The 22,712-nt window shown below is 45.0% G+C and overlaps 1 protein-coding gene across 3 annotated transcripts; it reads right to left on the reverse strand.

Annotated features, from left to right (window-relative positions):
* Positions 1-951: 951 nt before the first annotated feature.
* ogdhl (oxoglutarate dehydrogenase L) lies at positions 952-22,314 on the reverse strand. Of its 3 annotated transcripts, none has more exons than XM_061228308.1 (23): positions 22,175-22,314; positions 20,270-20,476; positions 19,597-19,767; positions 18,131-18,233; positions 17,014-17,129; positions 16,483-16,637; positions 16,225-16,371; positions 15,277-15,367; positions 14,905-15,084; positions 13,954-14,082; positions 13,313-13,492; positions 12,660-12,812; positions 11,825-11,927; positions 11,455-11,583; positions 10,190-10,340; positions 9,951-10,078; positions 9,552-9,730; positions 8,721-8,792; positions 6,800-6,925; positions 5,090-5,162; positions 4,826-4,989; positions 3,797-3,951; positions 952-1,725 (listed from the first exon to the last, which is right to left on the reverse strand). In XM_061228308.1, the coding sequence occupies exons 2-23, from the start codon at positions 20,447-20,449 to the stop codon at positions 1,602-1,604; spliced, it is 3,009 nt and encodes a 1,002-aa protein (XP_061084292.1). In that variant the 5' UTR covers positions 20,450-20,476; positions 22,175-22,314; the 3' UTR covers positions 952-1,601. The 3 variants fall into 3 exon arrangements, with proteins under 3 accessions (XP_061084292.1, XP_061084293.1, XP_061084294.1); XM_061228309.1 differs by lacking the exon at positions 22,175-22,314 and adding an exon at positions 21,974-22,127; XM_061228310.1 differs by lacking the exons at positions 19,597-19,767; positions 20,270-20,476; positions 22,175-22,314 and adding an exon at positions 19,303-19,320.
* Between the last annotated feature and the right edge of the window lie 398 nt (positions 22,315-22,712).

Below are 22,712 nucleotides of genomic sequence, written 5' to 3' on the forward strand. Positions count from 1 at the left end.
TTTTATTGCTCTTTCAGAATAAAGTATAGACAAACCGGCAAGTAATGACAAATTTACCCTGTAACTGTCATGGCAGAGGTAAAGGCATTTTACATTATTAAATATTATCATTATTATTATTAAAATGGACTGTTCTAAACATAAAGCAATCATCTTTAAAGACATATACTATATCAGAAAGCAACTTGTGGCAGAACTTGTCATCTTAACTACTGTATAGATAAATAAGTTATTCTCTATAAATGCTGCAATATTGATTAAATGTACATATTGAAATGTATTCCATGTAAGTGCATCTATGAAATGTATTATCATTTATAATTCATTCTATTTATCTATTTGTTAATATCATAATTGATAATGATACATTTTCAGAAAAAAAGACTAAATACGTAATCACATCCACAAAAAAAGTCCAATTGATAAATGCTGACTCTGCTAAATCATATAGTAATAAATATAGTAACTTTCACAGTTAATCACAGTTAATACTTAGCAATAACATTTTACTATTGTGCTTGTAGATAATATAGACTTGTATCAATAAAAATATCTACTAAAAAATAAAGCCTACAATTTATTTTGGGCTGCTTATAAAGTGAAGTTGCTTTTATACTCTAAGAATGTCATATAAATATCAGCACCGTGGTGTTCTGTGCTACAGTACATTACGATATCCATGGAACAATGTCTGCCTCAAATCACATTGGAGTCACCCATATAAGATGGATTCAATCAGCAATTCATCCTTAACTTTTATATACAAACAAGTACAAGTGTTTTATTCTCCAGAGTTCATTTGAGCTGCCTCAATTCGGGTTATCACTGAACTGTGTTTGCGTACAAAACTCTTGCATTTATTTGTAAGTAAAATAAAGGACAAATCCAGATGCTAATTTGTCCACTTGTTTCCGCCTGTTTTTCTATATTTGTTTACAATTTTTTTTTTTACAAGTTTTTTTAAACATTTTTTAAAAATGTGTTACTGTTTAAAACTGTGCTTGTTTTACATGAATATGCATATATTCAGGATGGTTTACATTACCTTGATTGTGCAATTACATCTCATTGTAATTTTTAAATGTAATGAAAATGTAAATGTAATTTGAATCATTGCTTCCTCATTCTTCATGAGTAAATTTTAGAAGTAAATATGGCCACACCCACATATAGCTATTGAATTACTGCCACAGCTCCATTCTAATACTCACCATGCAGCAGGCTCCACTGTTATAAGAGCCCCTGCAGTACCAGTGGGTAAGTGAATTACAATATAATTACATTATATTGTAAAAATAAGAATCTGCTAATTATTTAGCCTTTTTTTTTATCTGGTGTTTTAATTCAGAAAATCAAACAGAGCAGATTGTCTTTGCATTGTGCATGCGCATCACGTGTACTGTGTGTCTGCATTGTGTGTCTGCATTGTGTGTCTGCGTTGTGTGTCTGCATTGTGTGTCTGCGTTGTGTGTCTGCCTTGTCCGCCTGCATTGTGTGTCTACATTGTGTGTCTGCTTTGTGCACCTGCATTGTGTGTCTATGCTGTGCATATGCGCTGTGCGTCTGCATTGTGTGTGCATTGTGCGTCTGCGCTGTGGGGTTCAGAAGCTCCTGCCCTGGAAGGCCTGCAGGTTGAAAGCAGTGTTCAGGAACCTCTTCAGCTCGGCCAGGTGAGTGGCTTTATTCCCAGTGGCTGGAGCTGCTGCCGGATCACGCCCAACATACCTGCCAAAGTAAGGCCCAGAGTCTCAACCCAGCCTCTCTAAAGCTCACAAACCAACATACCTGCCAAGGTAAGGCCCAGAGTCTCAACCCAGCCTCTCTAAAGCTCACAAACCAACATACCTGCCAAGGTAAGGCCCAGAGTCTCAACCCAGCCTCTCTAAAGCTCATAAACCAACATACCTGCCAAGGTAAGGCCCAGAGTCTCAACCCAGCGTCTCTAAAGCTCACAAACCAACATACCTGCCAAGGTAAGGCCCAGAGTCTCAACCCAGCCTCTCTAAAGCTCATAAACCAACATACCTGCCAAGGTAAGGCCCAGAGTCACAACCCTGCCTCTCTAAAGCTCATAAACCAACATACCTGCCAAGGTAAGGCCCAGAGTCTCAACCCAGCCTCTCTAAAGCTCATAAACCAACATACCTGCCAAGGTAAGGCCCAGAGTCTCAACCCAGCCTCTCTAAAGCTCATAAACCAACATACCTGCCAAGGTAAGGCCCAGAGTCTCAACCCAGCCTCTCTAAAGCTCATAAACCAACAAACCTGCCAAAGTAAGGCCCAGAGTCTCAACCCAGCCTCTCTAAAGCTCATAAACCAACATACCTGCCAAGGTAAGGCCCAGAGTCACAACTCAGCCTCTCTAAAGCTCATAAACCAACATACCTGCCAAGGTAAGGCCCAGAGTCACAACTCAGCCTCTCTAAAGCTCATAAACCAACATACCTGCCAAAGTAAGGCCCAGAGTCTCAACCCAGCCTCTCTAAAGCTCATAAACCAACAAACCTGCCAAAGTAAGGCCCAGAGTCTCAACCCAGCCTCTCTAAAGCTCATAAACCAACAAACCTGCCAAAGTAAGGCCCAGAGTCTCAACCCAGCCTCTCTAAAGCTCATAAACCAACATACCTGCCAAGGTAAGGCCCAGAGTCTCAACCCAGCCTCTCTAAAGCTCATAAACCAACATACCTGCCAAGGTAAGGCCCAGAGTCACAACTCAGCCTCTCAAACGCTCACACACCAGCACCAGGTTCACATATAATATGACAATTATGGTTTAGCTCTGTAATGTGCATAGATCCCATTAATCTCTACGGCCTGAACTCCTACAAATGTAATGTCAAATAATCAGAGCCCTTAAAAACATTCGCAGACAGAAAGGAATTTAATTTAAAACCCTCCTGTTATGTTGCGGGTCAAATTGACCCGTTTCAAAGTTTAAAAATCCATGAAAAATAGAAAAAAAATGTTTGGAGCATGAAACCTTTTCTGCTGGGCTTAATTACTGTAATGAACATGTAAATGAAAAATTACAAATTTTACATGTTTGCAACCCCCCCCTGCATGTTTATATGACACACATACTGTTCGGGTCAATTTGACCCAGCAGTGATAATGGAGGATACAAAGGCTAAAATGATCTAATTTAGACCAAAACTGATTTGTTTTCTTTTCCAATATCAGAGACAGGATCTGTAAGAGGTGAAAAACTTGATTACACTAAATATGAATTAAAGTGATATTAATTGAGCTAAAGATAATGTTTATGGAGAAAAATATCTTCTTAAACTACTTTCAGATGGTGAAACATGCACCGGGTCGATTTGACTCAGGAACATTATTGTTGTTCCCTAAAGTTGAACATAACAGGAGGGTTAAGAAAAGTGGCACCAGCTCCAAATCTTATGATTACTGAGACATGCAGGTTTAGTAATACATATAAAGATGTCTGTTATTTTAATGCACTAATGCTACTTTATATTTGATTAAGTCACACAAAATTAGGAATCAACATTCTCCAGCCACATTAATTGATGCTAATGGAAACACTTTTCAGGAAGAAGGCCCCTGTATAATAAATGGGAAGAGATACATCCATACTGGGCACAGGCTAGCTAAAGAGGGCAGTCTGGCTCTGAGCCAAAGGCACAGTTTGGCTCTGAGCTGAAGGGCGCAGTTTGCCTTTGAGCTAAAGAAGACATTTTGGCTCTGATCTCAAGAGGACATTTTGGCTCTGATCTCAAGAAGACATTTTGGCTCTGAGCTGAAGGGGACAGTTTGACAGCTGGGGGACAGGTACCATATTGGGCGATGGTTGGAGAGAACCGTGAGGAAACGTGGTCTGATGTAGTCATAGTAGCCCATGTTCTTGTGCTCCTCCTGGCACCAAATCAGCTCTGCATTACGGTATTTTTCAACCTCTGCTTTGACCAGGTCAAAGGGGAACGGTGATATCTGTAAAAGCAAACTCAAATATAGCACTGCTCCAAAACAGCACTCTCTACAATTAAGAGCATACATTGAAGGAGGCACAGTGCAAAGGGATTAAGAGAACATATGGTCATCAATATAGTCAAGGGTAAGCAATGTCTACATTAGGCTAATGGATACGGTTAAACTGATTTACAGTTCAACAGTATCTCTCCAGCTGTGTTGACGCAGGTCTCCTCTTCCTACTGAACATCACGTGGTATTGTTTACCATTACTTGTAAGTTGAGTCTATGTACACTCAGTGAGCACTTTATTAGGTAGACCTGTAAACCAGCTTGTTAATGCAAATATTTTATCAGCCAATCATGTGGCAGTAACTAAATGCATAAAAGCATGCAGACAAGGTCAAGACGTTCAGCTGTTTTTCAGTCCAATGTCAGGATGGTGTTACAAAAACCAAAAACATCCAGTGAGCAGCAGTGCTGTAGGTAAAAACATGCTGTTAATGAGAGAGGTCGGAGGAGAAGGGCTAACAGGAAGGTGACAGTAACGCAAATAACCAGACATTACAACAGTGGTACGCAGAGAGAACCTCTGAACACTGAAAGCGTCAATAAGTGGATAGGTAACAGCAGCAGAAGAAAAAAAATAAGTATACAAAATACCTAATAAAGTTTTGTACAGACAGGGAAGGGCCCAGGGAAAGGGACCGGCTCGGTATTAAACAAACAAGAATCCATAACTGTATTTGTGTTCGATAATTGATATATCATAATATATAATCCCATATGGGATGGGCCACATGGGTGGCAGGGCAGATATTGATTTATTAATTGATTTAATTCATCCATTCATCATTCAATATTATTCCTGTATTGTATGGTGTAAAGCACGTACCTGTTCTAGCCTGATTATAGCAACATCATGTTCCAGATCCTGTTGTTTTCTTTCTTTTGCCAGTTCATAGTACACCTTCCCTGTGCAGAATATGACCCGTTTCACCCTCTCTGGACTGGACCCGGCAGGACCCTGCTCTGCGATGGTGCGCTGGAACCGTGTGCCTGGTACCGAGAGCATCAGCGGCCAACAGTAAGGTAACCAGCAGCGTGCATTAATAACAAACACAACCAGCACATCAACAGAGAGCCGTGAAACACGTACCTGCTGTCATATCGTCGAAACTCGACCTGGCCTCCGGGTGCCTCAGCAGGGATTTTGGGGTAAAGATAATTAACTGCAGAAAGATAAATTGCACAGATAGATTTTATTATAAGCATGTGTGCAATACTGTGCACATTGTTCACCATAAACAGACATGCATCCTGCCCCTGCCCACACAATGTTGCACGGTCAATAAAATGCATGGTACGGTATTCAATATTTTCATATCATATAGTATATATTGTTCACTATTTTGAATACATTAGATTACATAAATGGCATTTGGCAGACGCTCTTATCCAGAGCGATGTACAGTTGATTAGACTACGCAAAAGACAATCCTCTGGGACCAATGCAAGGTTAAGGGCCTTGCTCAAGTGGATCTTATTGTGGCTATGCCGACCTTGCGGGTCCCAGTCATGGACCTTAACCACTACGTGACAGGCCACCCCCATAAAAAAAAGCTAATAGTCTGAGCATGTGTCCGATCACAGTTTCAAAAGAGGCTCAAAGTCATATTATTTTCTCTGTGATGTAGTGTCACTCGTGTTTAGAGACGAGAGGAGAGGAGAGGAGAGGAGAGGGAGTTCCAGCTGCTGAAGCAGCGAGGCCTGCCTGGGCCCACCGCAGAGCCTGGGCCTCCTGAGGCCCCGCTCTTACCGCCTCGCTGAGAGCGGCTCTCCTGCCTCACACCGCGCCGCCTCAACACCGCATCCTGGGACTGTTTCAGAGAGGCGCCGCGGTGCGAAAAGCACAGCGCTGGCCCACTGGAGAAAAGGAGAGTTCCGATGGAGAGCTTGGCGTGAAGCAAATAATTTAAAAACAACTAATTTATCTTCAGATCTTCCGTTTCTAAGCCCTCTTGAATCTTTGACAGGTTGACAAGGGGGGGCGACATTGGCTCAGGACGTAAGAGCAGTCGTCTGGCAGTCGGAGGGTTTGCCGGTTCAATCCCCCCCCGGGGCGTGTTGAAGTGTCCCTGAGCAAGACGCCAAACCCCCAGATGCTCCTTACGAGCTGGTTGGTGCCTTGCATGGCAGTCAATTGCTGTTTGTGTGTGAGTGTGTGTGTGTGTGTGAGTGTGTGTATGACTGGGCGAATGAAAAGCATCAATTGTATAGCGCTATATAAATGGCAACCTTTTACATTTACATTTACAAGGTGTTCAGGGCTTTGTGTTAGAGCAGAGTGAGGCCCCTCTGCATGGAGGGGTTGAACAGAAGACCGGGGGCCAGTGAACAGGGTGTCAGTGAAAACGTGCAGGAGAGGATTTGATGTGTTAGATTCCTATCTGAGGAAGACACTCTGAAACATCAGAATCTATGCACAGTGCTTTCCACCTGCTCCGGTGATTCTACAGGAGCACATCCCTGCTTCTCTAATCATCATCCAGGACTCCTTACGTTGTCATTCCTGTCAACCCATGTTAATATCTGATTATATTGGTAATACTGATTATACCTGGTGTGTTTTTTTTTTCAGATTTTTCCCTTTTTCTCCCAATTTGGTAGCCAATTATACCCCGTCTGATTCAATTAGCGCTAGTATTAGATACACCGGCCAAACTTGGCTTTTGGCAGGACCGGGAATCAAACCCCGGTCCCCGGTGTGCAACTGCAGTAAACTGCAACCGCAAGTCTGCTGCATCTTAGCCTGCTGCACCACCGCGGCCCATTCTGGTGTGTTTGTTAAATAGTTTTTTCCCCTTACCGGCTTCCGGAATGGAAGTAAGATCTGTCTCCGCAGGACATGAAAGTAGTTGGCTGGGGTTGAGCAGTTCACCACAATCCAGTTACAGTCAAACAGCTGCTGGACCTCGAAGTCTCCGGAGAATTCCTTTATTAGACGCACACAAACACATACAACACCAAATTTACAATGTTCATTTCCTAAAAGAGAGAAACCACCAAACATATACACTGTTCATTTCCTAAAAAACGTACACCACCAAACATAGTGAGAAGCATTTCCTATAAGTGATAGAGCTTAACCATCGGAAAAAGAATGTGAGAAAAACCCATGTGACCATGCAGGACTGACTTTTATGGCTTTTATGCTCACACACGTAAATAGGAGCCAATACTGGACGATACACCATCTTGTTTCCTCAAATGGCCCAAACAGTGTTTAGGGAAGTTATAGCATATACAGGTTTTACAAGGGTATGAGTGCAGCACTAAAGTACAAACGCAGTTAGACTCCTATGGACTCCCTAAGAAATGTCCCACATCCCCCCTTCTTAAGCACTAGATAAACCAGTATGCATGATGAGGGTGACAGTGCACTGTGGGAGAAAAATGTAATGTAACCTAGGATATATGTATCCAGACATGTACAATGCATATAGTTAGAAAACTGCTTAAAAGAACAAAATGTGCTTGTGACAGATAACCAGCAAAATGTAGAGAAGGGGTGAGTGTTCCACCATAGCGTGCATCATATGGGCGTACGTGCAGGGGAAAAAGCAGAACAAAATATACAAGCTGCCAAGATGTGCAGAAAGAACACTCTCCAAAGGTTTGGTGCACTACGATATTAGCAAATGCTTGAACCGCACTCACAGACAGTTCCTCCGAAAGAGACAGTCTTCCTCCCTCCTTGCGAGGAAAGACGGGTGATTAATGTAAGCCTTGTGGTTGCTGTAGCAATGTGCTATTTGCAAAACAAATGTTGCATGATCTAGAGTGTGCTCTCACATTGGTGTGGTGCATTCTCTGTGCTTGATTTTGCTGCAGCATCAATAAAGCTGGTATTATTGTAACTCCTTGCTGTGAAGAACTGGGTTCTTTTCTCGAGAAAGGTTGCTTGCAAGAAGTCTCTCCAGCAGCACCGCCAAAAGCCTTCCCTCCCTGCTAACTCTCGACTGCTGGTCACCGTGAGTACTGGCACAGGAACTCACGTCTGAACTAAAGAGTACTTCACTGTGAGGGCCCGCGGTGGCGCAACAGGCTAAGATGCAGCAGACTTGCGGTTGCAGTTTACTGCAGCTGCACACCAGGGACCGGTCCTGCCAAAAAGCCAAGTTTGGCCGGCTCACGTGGAGCAGCATAATTGGCTCGCTGCTCCAGAGGGAGGGACTTGGCAGGGTTAGTAGATCGCTGCTCCAGAGGGAGGGACTTGGCAGGGTTAGTAGACTGCTGCACAATAAGCACCTCTGGTGCCTCGGGGTCACGGGCATGAGACGAGACCGCTTGAAGAAGGCCGTGTGGGCGGTGTATCTAATTCTAGCTCTAATTGAATCAGACGGGGTACAATTGGCTACCAAATTGGGAGAAAAATTGAAAAATCCCCCCCCCCCCCCCAAAAAAAAAGAGTACTTCACTGCATCATCTGAACAAAGCAACCTTTTATGTTTAGGTTAATTTTACACTGAACATACACCTATTTCATTCCATAATAAAAAAAAACCCAATAACTATACGGTTTACCGTATAGTTAAACCGGCTGCTTATTTCTAAAACATTATTCATTTCAGACTAAATTTAGCAGCAACAGTGCAAGGTTTTGATGGCAAGCAGCTCCAGGATCTAAGAGAACTGTTGTAACTGCTGTATTTAGGGATTGATTCTGTACGGGAGGCATGTTAAAGGTAAAAGAGGTTAAAGAGTAAAAGTAAGACTGATTCACCCACAGGATAGCGATCCGAGTCATCTTTACTCATCTGGAGGAACCGTTCTGGCCGGGCTGAAGAGTGCTCCGGACCCTGCCCGTGAGAGAGGAGGCAGAGGCAGAAATGAGAACTTCATGACTGATGTATAGTTTAGGGTGATGGATTATGATTGTGGTTTTATGGTGTAAGGTTTAGGGCGATGGATTATGATTCTGGTTTTATGGTGTAAGGTTTAGGGTGATGGATTATGATTGCGGCTTTATGGTGTGAGGTTTAGGGTGGTGGATTATGATTGTGGTTTTATGGTGTAATGTTTAAGGTGATGGATTATGATTGTGGTTTCATGGTGTAAGGTTTAGGGTGATGGGTTATGATTGTGGTTTTATGTTTCATGGTGTAAGGTTTAGGGCGATGGATAATGGTTGTGGTTTCATGGTGTAAGGTTTAGGGCGATGGATAATGGTTGTGGTTTCATGGTGTAAGGTTTAGGGCGATGGATAATGGTTGTGGTTTCATGGTGTAAGGTTTAGGGCGATGGATAATGGTTGTGGTTTCATGGTGTAAGGTTTAGGGTGATGGGCTATGATTGTGGTTTTATGTTTCATGGTATAAGGTTTAGGGCGATGGATAATGGTTGTGGTTTCATGGTGTGAGGTTTAGGGTGGTGGATAATGGTTGTTGTTTATGGTGTAAGGTTTAGGGTGATGGGTTAGGGGGTCTCACCATTCCCTCCATGCGTTTAGGGTGATGGGTTAGGGGGTCTCACCATTCCCTCCATGCGTTTAGGGTGATGGGTTAGGGGGTCTCACCATTCCCTCCATGCATTTAGGGTGATGGGTTAGGGGGTCTCACCATTCCCTCCATGCCATGGGGCAGCAGCAGGACGATGCCATTGTTGCGGACCCACTTGGCCTGACCCGAAGCGATGAACTGGTCTATGATGCACTGGGCCGTGTTGTGGAAATCCCCAAACTGGGCCTCCCAGCACACCAGAGCATTAGGGCTTGCCATGGCAAAACCCAGCTCAAAGCCTGGTTTAACACACAGAACAACACCATACTGTAATTACTAAACTGTCCCTCTCCATCTTAAACCAGCTCAAAGCCTGATTTAACACAGACAACAACACCATACTATAATTACTCTGTTCAGCAGAACACATCTGGGCTGTTGTGTTTCCGTGTTCAGTAAAGCCCAGGGCTGTTGTGTTTCCGTGTTCAGTAAAGCACAAATTGTTGGGCGGATTCTCACCTAAGACACCGTACTCAGACAGCGAGCTGTTGCACACAGTGTATGATGCCTGGTTTTCCCACAGGTGGTTCATGGGGACACAGATCCTTTTATCCACTTCCTGGTCATGGAGAACATGATGGCGATGGCTGTAGAGACAGTAACACCTTTACCGCTGACCCCCCCCTCACCTGTACAACAGCAGGGGTAAAGGTGAACTGCCACCGGGGCGTTGCTGCCCCGGCAGGTGTGTCTCTCACCTGAAGGTCCCGCGCTCCACGTCCTGTCCGCTGAGCCGAACGTGAGTCCCCTCCCGCAGCAGAGAGCCGAACGCCATGTACTCCCCCAGAGCCCAGTCCACCAACCGCTTCTGGGTCATCTCCGCCCGACCCCGCAGAATACGCCACACGCCTGAGAACACAGAGAACAGCACGCATGATCACTTACACACGCCATACTACACTTATATACTACACATGATATTGCACATGCAACATTTGGTATGGGGTTTCATAAAGTGTCGAACGTGTGACATTACAGAAATAACATGAAATTGCATTAGTATGCATGATATGCTATGATATGCTGTTTAAGGCATGCGATAAAGAGTAAATGGGGTGTAGAGTAAAGTCCTGTTCAGTGTAAACTCACCTGGGTGTAGAGTAAAGTCCCGTTCAGTGTAAACTCACTTGGGTGTAGAGTAATGTCCCGTTCAGTGTAAACTCACCTGGGTGTAGAGTAAAGTCCTGTTCAGTGTAAACTCACTTGGGTGTAGAGTAATGTCCCGTTCAGTGTAAACTCACCTGGGTGTAGAGTAAAGTCCTGTTTAGTGTAAACTCACCTGGGTGTAGAGTAAAGTCCTGTTTAGTGTAAACTCACCTGGGTGTAGAGTAAAGTCCCGTTCAGTGTAAACTCACCTGGGTGTAGAGTAAAGTCCTGTTTAGTGTAAACTCACCTGGGTGTAGAGTAAAGTCCTGTTTAGTGTAAACTCACCTGGGTGTAGAGTAAAGTCCCATTCAGTGTAAACTCACCTGGGTGTAGAGTAAAGTCCTGTTCAGTGTAAACTCACCTGGGTGTAGAGTAAAGTCCTGTTCAGTGTAAACTCACTTGGGTGTAGAGTAAAGTCCTGTTCAGTGTAAACTCACCTGGGTGTAGAGTAAAGTCCTGTTCAGTGTAAACTCACCTGGGTGTAGAGTAAAGTCCTGTTCAGTGTAAACTCACCTGGGTGTAGAGTAATGTCCCATTCAGTGTAAACTCACCTGGGTGTAGAGTAAAGTCCTGTTCAGTGTAAACTCACCTGGGTGTAGAGTAAAGTCCCGTTCAGTGTAAACTCACCTGGGTGTAGAGTAAAGTCCCGTTCAGTGTAAACTCACCTGGGTGTAGAGTAAAGTCCTGTTCAGTGTAAACTCACCTGGGTGTAGAGTAAAGTCCCGTTCAGTGTAAACTCACCTGGGTGTAGAGTAAAGTTCCGTTCAGTGTAAACTCACCTGGGTGTAGAGTAAATTCCCGTTCAGTGTAAACTCACCTGGGTGTAGAGCAAAGTCCGGTGTAGGTACAGAGCTGGCGATGTTGCCGATGTGCTGCAGGGCCTCTTCCTCTAACCCTGTATGAGGGCAGGTCATGCTCTTCGGCTCCCCGTCTGCCGTGAAGAAATCTGAACATGGAAATGAAACAGGAAATGAGAAATCAGAAACGAACCGAAACAATAAAACAGGATGGGCTTGGCTGTATGCATGCAACCTGCAATAGAAATAACTTTACTGTAGACATTGCTTTCACAAAAAGGAAAATAACCAGAGACGTATAAGAATATTTCTAACACGACGATTTGATGTAAAAAAAATTACTTATTCATAAATCACGCCGTGAATCCATCATGACAAAGGGTAGCTTACCTGGCCACGGTGAGTCCAGCCAGTGGCGGATGTGTAAAATCTTCTCATCTTTAGAACGTGCATATGCCTCTTCACAGATTTTATCATACTTGGAAATTTCTTCCTAGAAGCAAAGAAAGCATAATGAAATGCATCTTCATAAAAAGTAGAAGGATCAAATGAACACCAGTCATTTAATTGTTTTTAATACAATAATACAGAATAAAGAAAAGGTATAATCTAACATTAAGATAACTAGAGAAAACAGTGGTGAGAGCTGTAGTCACATACTACAAAAGTCATGCTTCATCCCCATAGCTTGAGAAAAGGTTAAGAAGCTTCCTGAGACTGCACAGAGAGCAAGGAGCTGTTTTTGTTTCAAAATCTGGAATCAATACACCCTTTTAAGGTCTTGTTCAACATCTGCCCACTATAATCCAAAAGTATACCCAATTTAAGTCATGTTTGTCCCAATCTATGGCCAGAAAACTTTTGTAGTCACCAGGATAACTGTGAAGTGTAAAGATTGATTGACATGTGGGGAGTTTTCTGAGGAAACTAGATCTGATACTGAGCACAGACTGTCTGAGTACACGCAGAGCGCATCTCCATCCTGCCTGTAAATCCTGCTGGTGTCAGGCAGTACGTCTTCATGCAGTGGGTTGTCAGTGCGGAACAGCCTGCCAGGTCAGGCGTTGGAGGTAGAGACCTCAAGGTTCAGGTTTTGACGCTCACTAGTTAAACGATGGAAGTAAATGACAGGCCTAGATGTGTTAAATGGCCCGTCCCTGCCCTTATGTAGTCCCGTGTTTTAGCGCATTTCAGAAGCGACATGCAGGAGAGGAACGGGCGGCACCTCAGACTCCTGCAGGGTGACCGCGCCCTCGGAGATCAGCTTGTCGGTGTACTTCTTCAGCACGTGCTCCTGCCGCCGGATCTGCTTGTACATCAGCGGCTGGGTGAACATGGGCTCGTCCATCTCGTTGTGTCCGAAACGCCGGTAACACACCTGACACACACACACACACACACACAGTCAGTGTGTTACAGACTGGAGGGTGTGAGTGAATAACACCGCAGGGTGTGTGTGTGTGTGTGTGTGTGAGTGTGTAACACCTCAGGGTGTGTGTGTGTGTGTGTGAGTGTATCACACCTCAGGGTGTGTGTGTGTGTGTGTGTGAGTGTATAACACCTCAGGGTGTGTGTGTGTGTGTGTGTGTGTGTGTGTGAGTGTATAACACCTCAGGGTGTGTGCGTGTGTGTGTGTGTGTGTGTGTGAGTGTATAACACCTCAGGGTGTGTGTGTGTGTGTGTGTGTGTGAGTGTATAACACCTCAGGGTGTGTGTGTGTGTGTGTGTGAGTGTATAACACCTCAGGGTGTGTGTGTGTGTGTGTGTGTGTGAGTGTATAACACCTCAGGGTGTGTGTGTGTGTGTGTGTGTGTGTGTGTGTGAGTGTATAACACCTCAGGGTGTGTGTGTGTGTGTGTGTGTGTGTGCGTTGCGCACCAGGTCGATCACCACGTCCTTGTTGAAGATGCTCCTCCACTCTGCAGCCACCCTGCACACGTATATCACCGCCTCGGGGTCGTCTGCGTTCACGTGGAAGATGGGCGCGTTCACCACCCGCGCCACGTCCGTGGGGTACGGAGAGGACCGGGCCACTCGCGGGTCAGTGGTGAACCCGATCTGGAGGCAGAACCAGAACACAAGACACGGGTATTACCCACGCATTCTGTTTCGACACACACATAGCCATGAGCTCTGTGCTCATGAAAACATTGCAGCAGCAGGAACAGCGGCAGCTAGTAAAAGAGCAGCTACCTACAGCCTGCCTGAGAGCGACTAGCTAGTGTACAGCCACGGCTAAAAGAGTAATTAAAGGAGAACCAGGCAACTACATTCAGAATGTATTTGGTAGCAAGTTAAGAAGAATATATGGGTCCTTCAGAGCTAAATGCTAACGAATCGACCAGATGTCACCCGCTCCCTCTGGGGAATGAGAGAAATCAATTCCCCTCTTCCTCAAAGAGAACAGACGAGAGCAGCACTCATCTGTGAGAAAAGATGGCAGGTTCATGAGCCTGACCCCCGCCCGGCACTGTTAGTGTAACAGCGCAGGCCGCTCTGAGCCTTTCGGGGAACGGTACCTGGTTGTTCGCGACCACGTGGATGGTGCCGTGGGTGGTGTAGGAGGGCAGTTCGCTGAGGTGAAAGGTCTCGTAGACCACCCCCTGTCCCGCAAACGCCGCATCACCGTGAATGAGGAGGGACATCACCTGCAAATCACAGACTACCGCTTTACCCACTAACCAATCACTTCACTCACCAATTACTCACAGTAAACACAGACCATCACTTTACGTACAGATTTGTGTGAAAAATGGCTCTGTAAATAATGTAATTCACACTCCCTGCCTCTGCTGCGTGTTACTGCTTACAGTGAGCAGAAAGATGCTCTGATGAGCATTTCATATCCAAATATACACTCACCGAGCACTTTATTAGGAATATTTCAACTTTATTACACCTACTAATCAGCCAATTGTGTGGCAGCAGTGCAATGCATACAATCATGTAGATACGGGTCAGGGGCTTCAGTTAATGTTCACATTAGCCATCAGAATGGGGGAAAAATGTGATCTAAGAGACTTTGACCGTGGAAGGATTGTTGGTGGAAGAAAGGGTGGTTTGAGTATCTCAGAACCTGCTGATCTCATGGGACACTACACTAGTCTCTACAGTTAGAAAAGAATGGTACAAAAAACTCCAGTGAGCAGCAGTTCTGCAGACAGAAACGCCTTGTTAATGAGAGACATCAGATGAGAAGGGCCAGACTGGTCAAAGCTGACAGGAAGGAGACAGTAACGCAAATAACCACACGTTACAACAGTGGTATGCAGAAGAGCATCTCTGAACACACGACGCATCATAACTCTGAGTGGATAGGCTACAGCAGTAGAAGTCTAAATACATTTAGTATAACTACAATTAGTATAAATACCTAATAAAGTGCTCGGCGAGAGTACGTTAAGCTAGAAGACGAGGGTCAGAGAGACTGCACTCATAAAGAGGGGGAGGTTTGGGGAGCCCTGAGGCACCTTCTTGCCCTGGGCGTCGCCCCGGTAGAACTGCACGGCCTTGGCCTTGCCCTGCACCACCGGGTCCACCGCCTCCAGGTGGGAGGGGTTGGCCATGAGTGACAGGGTGATGTCCCGGTTCGTCACGCGGTTGATTCGCTCGTGGTACATCCCCAGGTGATACTTCACGTCCCCCGAGCCCTGCGAGACAAACAAACACCCGCTTACCGACCCCTCCACACTCCCCACACTGTGCCCACTCTACCTAACTACCTAACTAAATACATGTATATCAAATGTGTAACTCAATATTCAGCATGTGGCCATGGAGAGTTTTGGTCAGAGAGGTTTTTCTGAAGTGACATCATGCTTGATTTTATCGGGCCGCTTAACCTCGTCTGCAGCCTCCAGCTTTGGATCGAACTGGCAGAAGATTTGATCTAGATCTTTCCGCACAACGTTTGCCAGGACGTTCAACCGGCCTCTGCAATGAGAAAACAGGTTGCCTTTCTTGTAAATAATGGCTGTGGTGAGATCAGATAGTAGCACAGATGATAAATATACACTCAGTGAGCACTTAATTAGGTGGACATGTACTTGCATGTATGTGCTTGTTAATGAAAATATCTAATCAGCCATTCATGTGGCAGCAAATAAATGCATAAAAGCATGCAGACATGGTCAAGAGGTTCAGCTGTTTTTCAAACCAAATGTCAGAATGGGGAATAAATGTGACGTAAGTGACTTTGACTGTGGAATTATTGCTGGTGCCAGACAGGGTGGTTTGAGTATCTCAGAAACTGCTGATCTCCTGGGATTTTCAACGCACAATAATCTCTAGAGTTTGCAGAGAATTGTGTGAAAAACAAAAAACATCCAGTGAGCAGCAGTTCTGGGGCCAAAAATGATGTCAGAACAGAAAGGGCCAGGCCGTTCGAAGCTGACAGGAAGGTGACAGTAATGCAAATAGCCACACATTACAAAAGTGGCATGCAGAAGAGTATCTCTGAACACACAACACGTCAAACCTCTAAGTCAGGGGTCGGCAACCCTGGTCCTGGAGAGCCGCAGGGTGTGCTGGTTTTTGTTTTCGCCTTAATACCAGCAACTGATTCATACCCAAGAAACCAGGTGAGGCCAGTTAACTGAGTAATCGACTGCTTTAATTGATCAATTAAGTGCTGAGTAACAACAAAAGCTAGCACACCCCGTGGCTCTCCAGGACCAGGGTTGCTGACCCCTGCTCTAAGTGGATAGGCCACAGCAGCAGAAGACCAATAAGTCTAAAAAATAAAGTGCTAATAAAGTGCTCCCTGAGGGTATGCGGCCTGCTGTACTCACCGGTGAGGCATGCCCATGATGACACTGTCCACGCCGGCCTCACTCGACACGTCGATGATGGTCTTCAAGGCAGGAATCAGCACCTCACAGCCCTCCAGCCCAAAGCGCTTCTCAGAGGACCACTTCCTGGCCAGGAAATCTTCAAACCTGGAGGGAAAACCTCTTTAACGCTTCTCAGGTATTACAGATAACCGAGAGAACGGGGCATTCTGAAGACCGGAGAGGGGAAACATCTGAAAGACACGTAATTATTCTGACCGTGTGGAGCGCACCAGTCGAGCCAGCAGGGTCCTCTTCTCCTCGTTAGAGAACCGCATTGCCCCCGGAGTCTCGAACTTGCTCCTGATCCACTGGCACTGCTCCACGTTGTTGATGAACATGTACTCCACTCCGATGTGACCGCAGTAGGTCATCTACGCGTTCGACAAAACCGCAAAAGGCACTGAGCAGAACCCACACCCAGAACCCCCTGCTTGTTTCAACCTGTCTCAGCTGAGATCACAGATCAAACACATATTAAAATTAATCTGAAGAGAGGTGATGAGGGCCACATATCGCTGGGGTTCATCTCCAGTATTTTGATGACTCTGTACATAGAATATGAAGTATGCAATCCAGTTGACATCCATATTAACAGGCAGAATACTTGGGAGGTTCACCATATCTTCCCGTCGAGATGTGACACATTAATTTCCTTTCACTTTTGCTGCATTTTGACTGATCAGGTTGATCTTAATCCAGTCCCCCCTCACCCTCTCACCCAGCCCCCTGCCCCGCCCGCTCACGCACCTCCAGCCTGCGGATGATCTCCCTGAGCGGCAGCGTGGTGTCACTCCCTCCGATGAACGTAGTCGCAGGCAGCTGGAAGGTCTTGTCCAAATCGGACTCCAGCAGCCCATAAAATGCTAGATAGAAGGATAGCAGGTAACGAATGAGTTAATGCTACATCATTCAGTGATGTTAAGTATACGTCATTCAGATAACATTAACCCGTGCTCATTCAAATAACATTAACCAGTGATCATTCAGATAACATTAACCTATGCTCATTCAGATAACATTAACCTGCATTCATTCAGATAAGATTAACCCGTGCTCATTCAGATAACATTAACCAGTGCTCATTCAGATAACATTAACCCATGCTCATTCAGATAACATTAACCCGTGCTCATTCAGATAACATTAACCCGCGCTCATGTAACAGGTGAGAAATTGCCTGAGTCCGAGGTGGGATTTGAACCCCGGCCTCTCACTTGTCCGAATTATTTGTTGAATGAACGCGTTACCAGTCAGCTAAAGACGAACTCGCCTCTAGCCAAGGGCAACAATGTTATTTTGAATTTGAGGGTTACGTCATCGGGGAGTGTTGTTGCAATAACCTGCTACCAGCTTTCGCTTTCACTGCACTTCACCATGCTTACTAGCGAACTAGCTGAGCTAACCATGCTACACTCATTCAGATAACATTAACCCGCGCTCATTCAGATAACATTAACCTGTGCTCATTCAGATAACATTAACCCGTGCTCATTCAGATGACATTAACCTGCGCTCATTCAGAAAACATTAACCCTGTGCTCATTCAGATAACATTAACCCATGCTCATTCAGATAACATTAACCCGTGTTCATTCAGATAACATTAACCCACACTCATTCCGATAACATTAACCCAACCCGTGCTCATTCAGATAACATTAACCCACACTCATTCAGATAACATTAACCCGTGCTCATTCAGATAAGATTAACCCGTGCTCATTCAGATAAGATTAACTAGTACTACTTTAGACAACATTCATCTCTACTATTTATTCCTCTCTGCTGTGATGGAGGGTTTCAGTCTGCTGTATGTCCGGTTTGTGGGGATTTTATGACAGGAATGCTGAGAGGAAGGGCTCACCCAGCTTGTCAATGGTGGTAATTAAATCTGAAGGAACAAAACTGTCCAGATCAGCATCCAGAATCCCAAGAGGGTCCAACTGGGCCACATGGTGTCCACGAATCTGAGTCACAGAACACAGAAAGCCAGGAGTCTCAGCTGGAGAGCACAGTCACAGAACACACAAAGCTAAGAGTCTCAGCCAGAAAGCACAAGAGTCACAGAACACACAAAGCTAAGAGTCTCAGCCAGAAAGCACAGAGTCACAGAACACACAAAGCTAAGAGTCTCAGCCAGAAAGCACAGAGTCACAGAACACACAAAGCTAAGAGTCTCAGCCAGAAAGCACAGAGTCACAGAACACACAAAGCTAAGAGTCTCAGCCAGAAAGCACAGAGTCACAGAACACACAAAGCTAAGATACTCAGCCAGAAAGCACAGAGTCACAGAACACACAAAGCTAAGATACTCAGCCAGAAAGCAGAACACAGATGTGAGCAGCTGAGGCACCACCATTGTACCCTTGACCTGTTTCAGTTAAATAAGCAGCTGTATAAATTGATTGTATGCAAAAACAATAATAATGAAAATGAAATTGCAAATGTAATTTGTGTAAGTGCTGTTGGATAAAGAGCATCTTCTAAATGCCATAAAAATAAAAATGGAAACAGTTGGCAATAAAACATATGGTGTCAGCACAGAGGCAGACTCCTTTAGAATGACAAACAACAGAAGGAATCTGGACCATCAGCACACACAGTTCTGATGGTTCTGCAGACCATACACACGAAAAACAGACTTTTCCCAAAGAAATTTGCCTGATACACCCTGATTGGTGTGTGTATAGATGTGTACCTGATACGCACTTATGGACGGGTGTATAAGTGTATACAGATGGGTACCTGATATACACTGATGGGCGTGTGTACAGGTGTATACAGATGTGTACCTCATGAATGTGTGTCCAGGTGTGCAGGGTACCTAATACACCCTGATGAGTGTGTGTCTATAGGTGTGTACCAAATACACCCTGATGAGTGTGTGTGTAGTGTGTGTGTATAGGTGTGTACCTAACACACCCTGATGAGTGTGTGTGTATAGGTGTGTACCTAATACACCCTGATGAGTGTGTGTACAGGTGTGCAGTGTACCTGATACACCCTGCTGAGTGTGTGCACAGGTGTGCAGGGTACCTGATAGGCCCTGATGAGTGTGTGTACAGGTGTGCAGGGTACCTGATAGGCCCTGATGAGTGTGTGTACAGGTGTGCAGGGTACCTGATAGGCCCTGATGAGTGTGTGTACAGGTGTGCAGGGTACCTGATAGGCCCTGATGAGTGTGTGTACAGGTGTGCAGGGTACCTGATAGGCCCTGATGAGTGTGTGTACAGGTGTGCAGGGTACCTGATAGGCCCTGATGAGTGTGTGTACAGGTGTGCAGGGTACCTGATAGGCCCTGATGAGTGTGTGTACAGGTGTGCAGGGTACCTGATAGGCCCTGATGAGTGTGTGCACAGCCAGGTGATCCTCCACCACCTTCTGGGCCAGCGCAGGGGTCTGGGACAGGGCCCGGCCCTGGAGCAGGCTGGAGGGGTGGGGGTCAGGTACGTCTCCAGGTGCAGCGCTGACGTGTGAGTTCCGGAAAAAGACGTCCCAAGACTGAGGACATGGCACAGTCACAGGTAAGGTGTCACATACACGGGAAACGTACTCTGTTTCAGGACCAAGACATTTGGTCACCTAGCACAACAAGAACCACCTACCACCTTGCACATTTTGTTGACTATGTCAGCTCATGAATGGAAAAAACACAAGGCCTCCATTGGGGATTTATCACCATAACTCTGACCACTGAAAACTTTCAAATACACATTTGAAATAAATACTTTCACTACATGAATGCCATTAGTATTTTAAAACCTGCTCCTAACCAAAATGCATCCAATTAAATAGTTTCGTTCTGAATATTAGTAAAACACATGTTCTGCTGGAATTCGATTGGTGCCTAAAGGGATAACGTATTTTACTCCAGTCTGCAGTGGGTAATGAATACGATCTGTAAAGTTCCTATATCCTACAGCATCCTAATCATCATTTATTGCCCAAAGCCAGTCACAGAAAGTGGGTGGATGTTGGAAATCGCTAGAAGAGGCCAGCATACCGCATGCACGTTTTTGGGGTTTTCCAGCCAGGCGTAGTACATCTCCTCCACATAGCTGGAGCTTGTGAGAGTGGGCTCTGGGGCCCGGGAGGAGCACCCGCGGCGGGGGACAGTGTGGCCCCTCAGCCAACACAGACCGCGGCCCCTCAGGAGCCCAGTGAGCGCTCTAATCCGGCTCATTTCCACTCAGCCCAGGCAGCAAGCACACTGACCAGAACACAAGAGAAAAAGGTTCAGTAACAACACTAGTAATAATAAGTAAAAGTAGAGTATTATAATTGCTGTTACGAGTGCTTGAGTAAAATCATATAAATCACTGGTGTGCACCTGTACCCTCTTTTTGTCCGGTGTGATTGCTGGTTTTTGTTCATACTCAGCAGTCAGCTCTCAAAAAGCAGTAAATCGCAGTTAACTCATCTCACCTTCTTGGATGTGAAATGGTTGGTGATTTTTATAGGTAAATGGAATAGTGGTGTGCCGTGGATTGTTTTATTATAAAAAGTGTGACATCACAGAAAAAAGTTGGAAAGCACTGGTTTAGGTGAAGTGTGATTGAAGTTGCTGTTAGGGTTTACAGTGAAGTGTTGACCGTATGGCTGCACTGTTGGTTAGTATCTTGGTGATGGGGCAATCCATTTCGGGGTTTTTAGTGCTTGCAAGTATTTTGCAATACATTTAACTGACCTTTTAAAGTTCCTGTTTCTTAACTAGAGACAGAAAACAAGTGTTCCAGACTCACAGAGTATGACATTGTATATGATCAATAATAAATTAAAACATTAGTTAATCATGATGGAGTTATTTAAATATGCTGAGAACAGGAGCTCACAATCCCCCATTGATCAACAGACAAATTAAGGGACCATTTCATTTGACCATTTAAACGCACTTTTTCCTTGTGAATAATTTTTAAATCTATCTAAATCATGCTAATTAGGGACAGAATTACCCGAGAAGCCTGAAAATGATCAGGCCTACCAGTAAGACTGTTACCACCTCACAGTGACCGAAAAACAGTACAAATCATAAGAATCTCTATATTCCAACACATTCCACCCTCCCTCCCCTCCCATGATAAAATCACCTAGTATAAACAAGTTAATAATTTATTGTCCAAGACTTTAGCCCAAATGCAAAAAGGCCCGCGTGCTATCAATAGCTATACAAGGAACCGTTATTACAGTTAGTAATTGCGTACTTGCACATTTGCAGTTTTACCCTACTTAAAGAACAAACAGCATGCACACACCCTTGGATGTGCACTTGTCAGAACATTCCAAATGTTGATAATGAATGACTATTTCTATGTCTACGTTTTGACTGAATTTCCAGACTGCATATATTGGTTTAGAAATCCCATAGTTTTTGTTTACCCCGGTTAATGCGTTGCTACGCTTCTTGTGGAATGACACGGTGAGGCCAAATTCCAGGAAGCGGTACAAATATTACACAGGTTAACTGCGCAGAGGGTACTCTTTAGACAAACATTCCAGATTTTTTTTCTGAACCTTAAATTATCCAGCATTTCTAAACATAGCTGCAATAGTTACGGCATAACGCGCGGGCCTCCTATAATCTGCCTTTTAAATAGACTAAATACTTTAAAGATGTAGGTTACGTTGCGAGTGCAGATCATGTGTCCCATCTGTAGAATGTCGCTACCCCTTTCTGCTCGTTCTGTTCCGAATAACAACAGCCATTCACCTTGAATACCGGTGCCCAGAACATCACAGCTCCGCAATGCCATGGGACACCGGATCGTGATCTATTTTTCTTTCCGTCTTGCGCTGCTAACCCCCATCTAACGTAAAACCCCACTAATCTCCTTCTGACAGAATTCAGCAACCTTGGCTACACGCCCGACACTGGTTACGGTTCGTACAGCCTACTTGCGGGCAAATTTACCTCTTGAATGAACCCGAAAGTGTTGCCTATATGAGTTGCGCAAGTTACAGCAAACGATAAAAAATGAAAAAAGTATATTTAGAGGCGATGTCCCGAAGAGCTTGGTGACGACAGAGTGCGAGGTTTATCTGTGACGCCCGACAGCGCTGGCTGCTGAAAGCAGGACGCGTTTGCGTCATTCAGGTAACGGTGTCCCAGCTGCACGCGCTGCGCAGCGGCGCACCTCGAGGACAGACTGAACAGCAGATGTTGTTTCAGTTAAATGCGACGTATACTTAAAATAGCGAAACTATAAGAAGATGATTGTGCAACGTAGCCAACTATATGTATTATATGTATATTAGTAATGCGCCTTATAGCTGTGAAATACCCGACGAATCCATGATATTAATACATTTCTGTTTTTATTATTATCCATCCATCCATTATCTGAACCCGCTTATCCTGAACAGGGTCGCAGGGGGGCTGGAGCCTATCCCAGCATACATTGGGCGAAAGGCAGGAATACACCCTGGACAGGTCGCCAGTCCATCACAGG

Source organism: Conger conger, chromosome 18 (genome assembly GCF_963514075.1).
Source record: "Conger conger chromosome 18, fConCon1.1, whole genome shotgun sequence".
Classification (NCBI taxonomy): domain Eukaryota; kingdom Metazoa; phylum Chordata; class Actinopteri; order Anguilliformes; family Congridae; genus Conger; species Conger conger.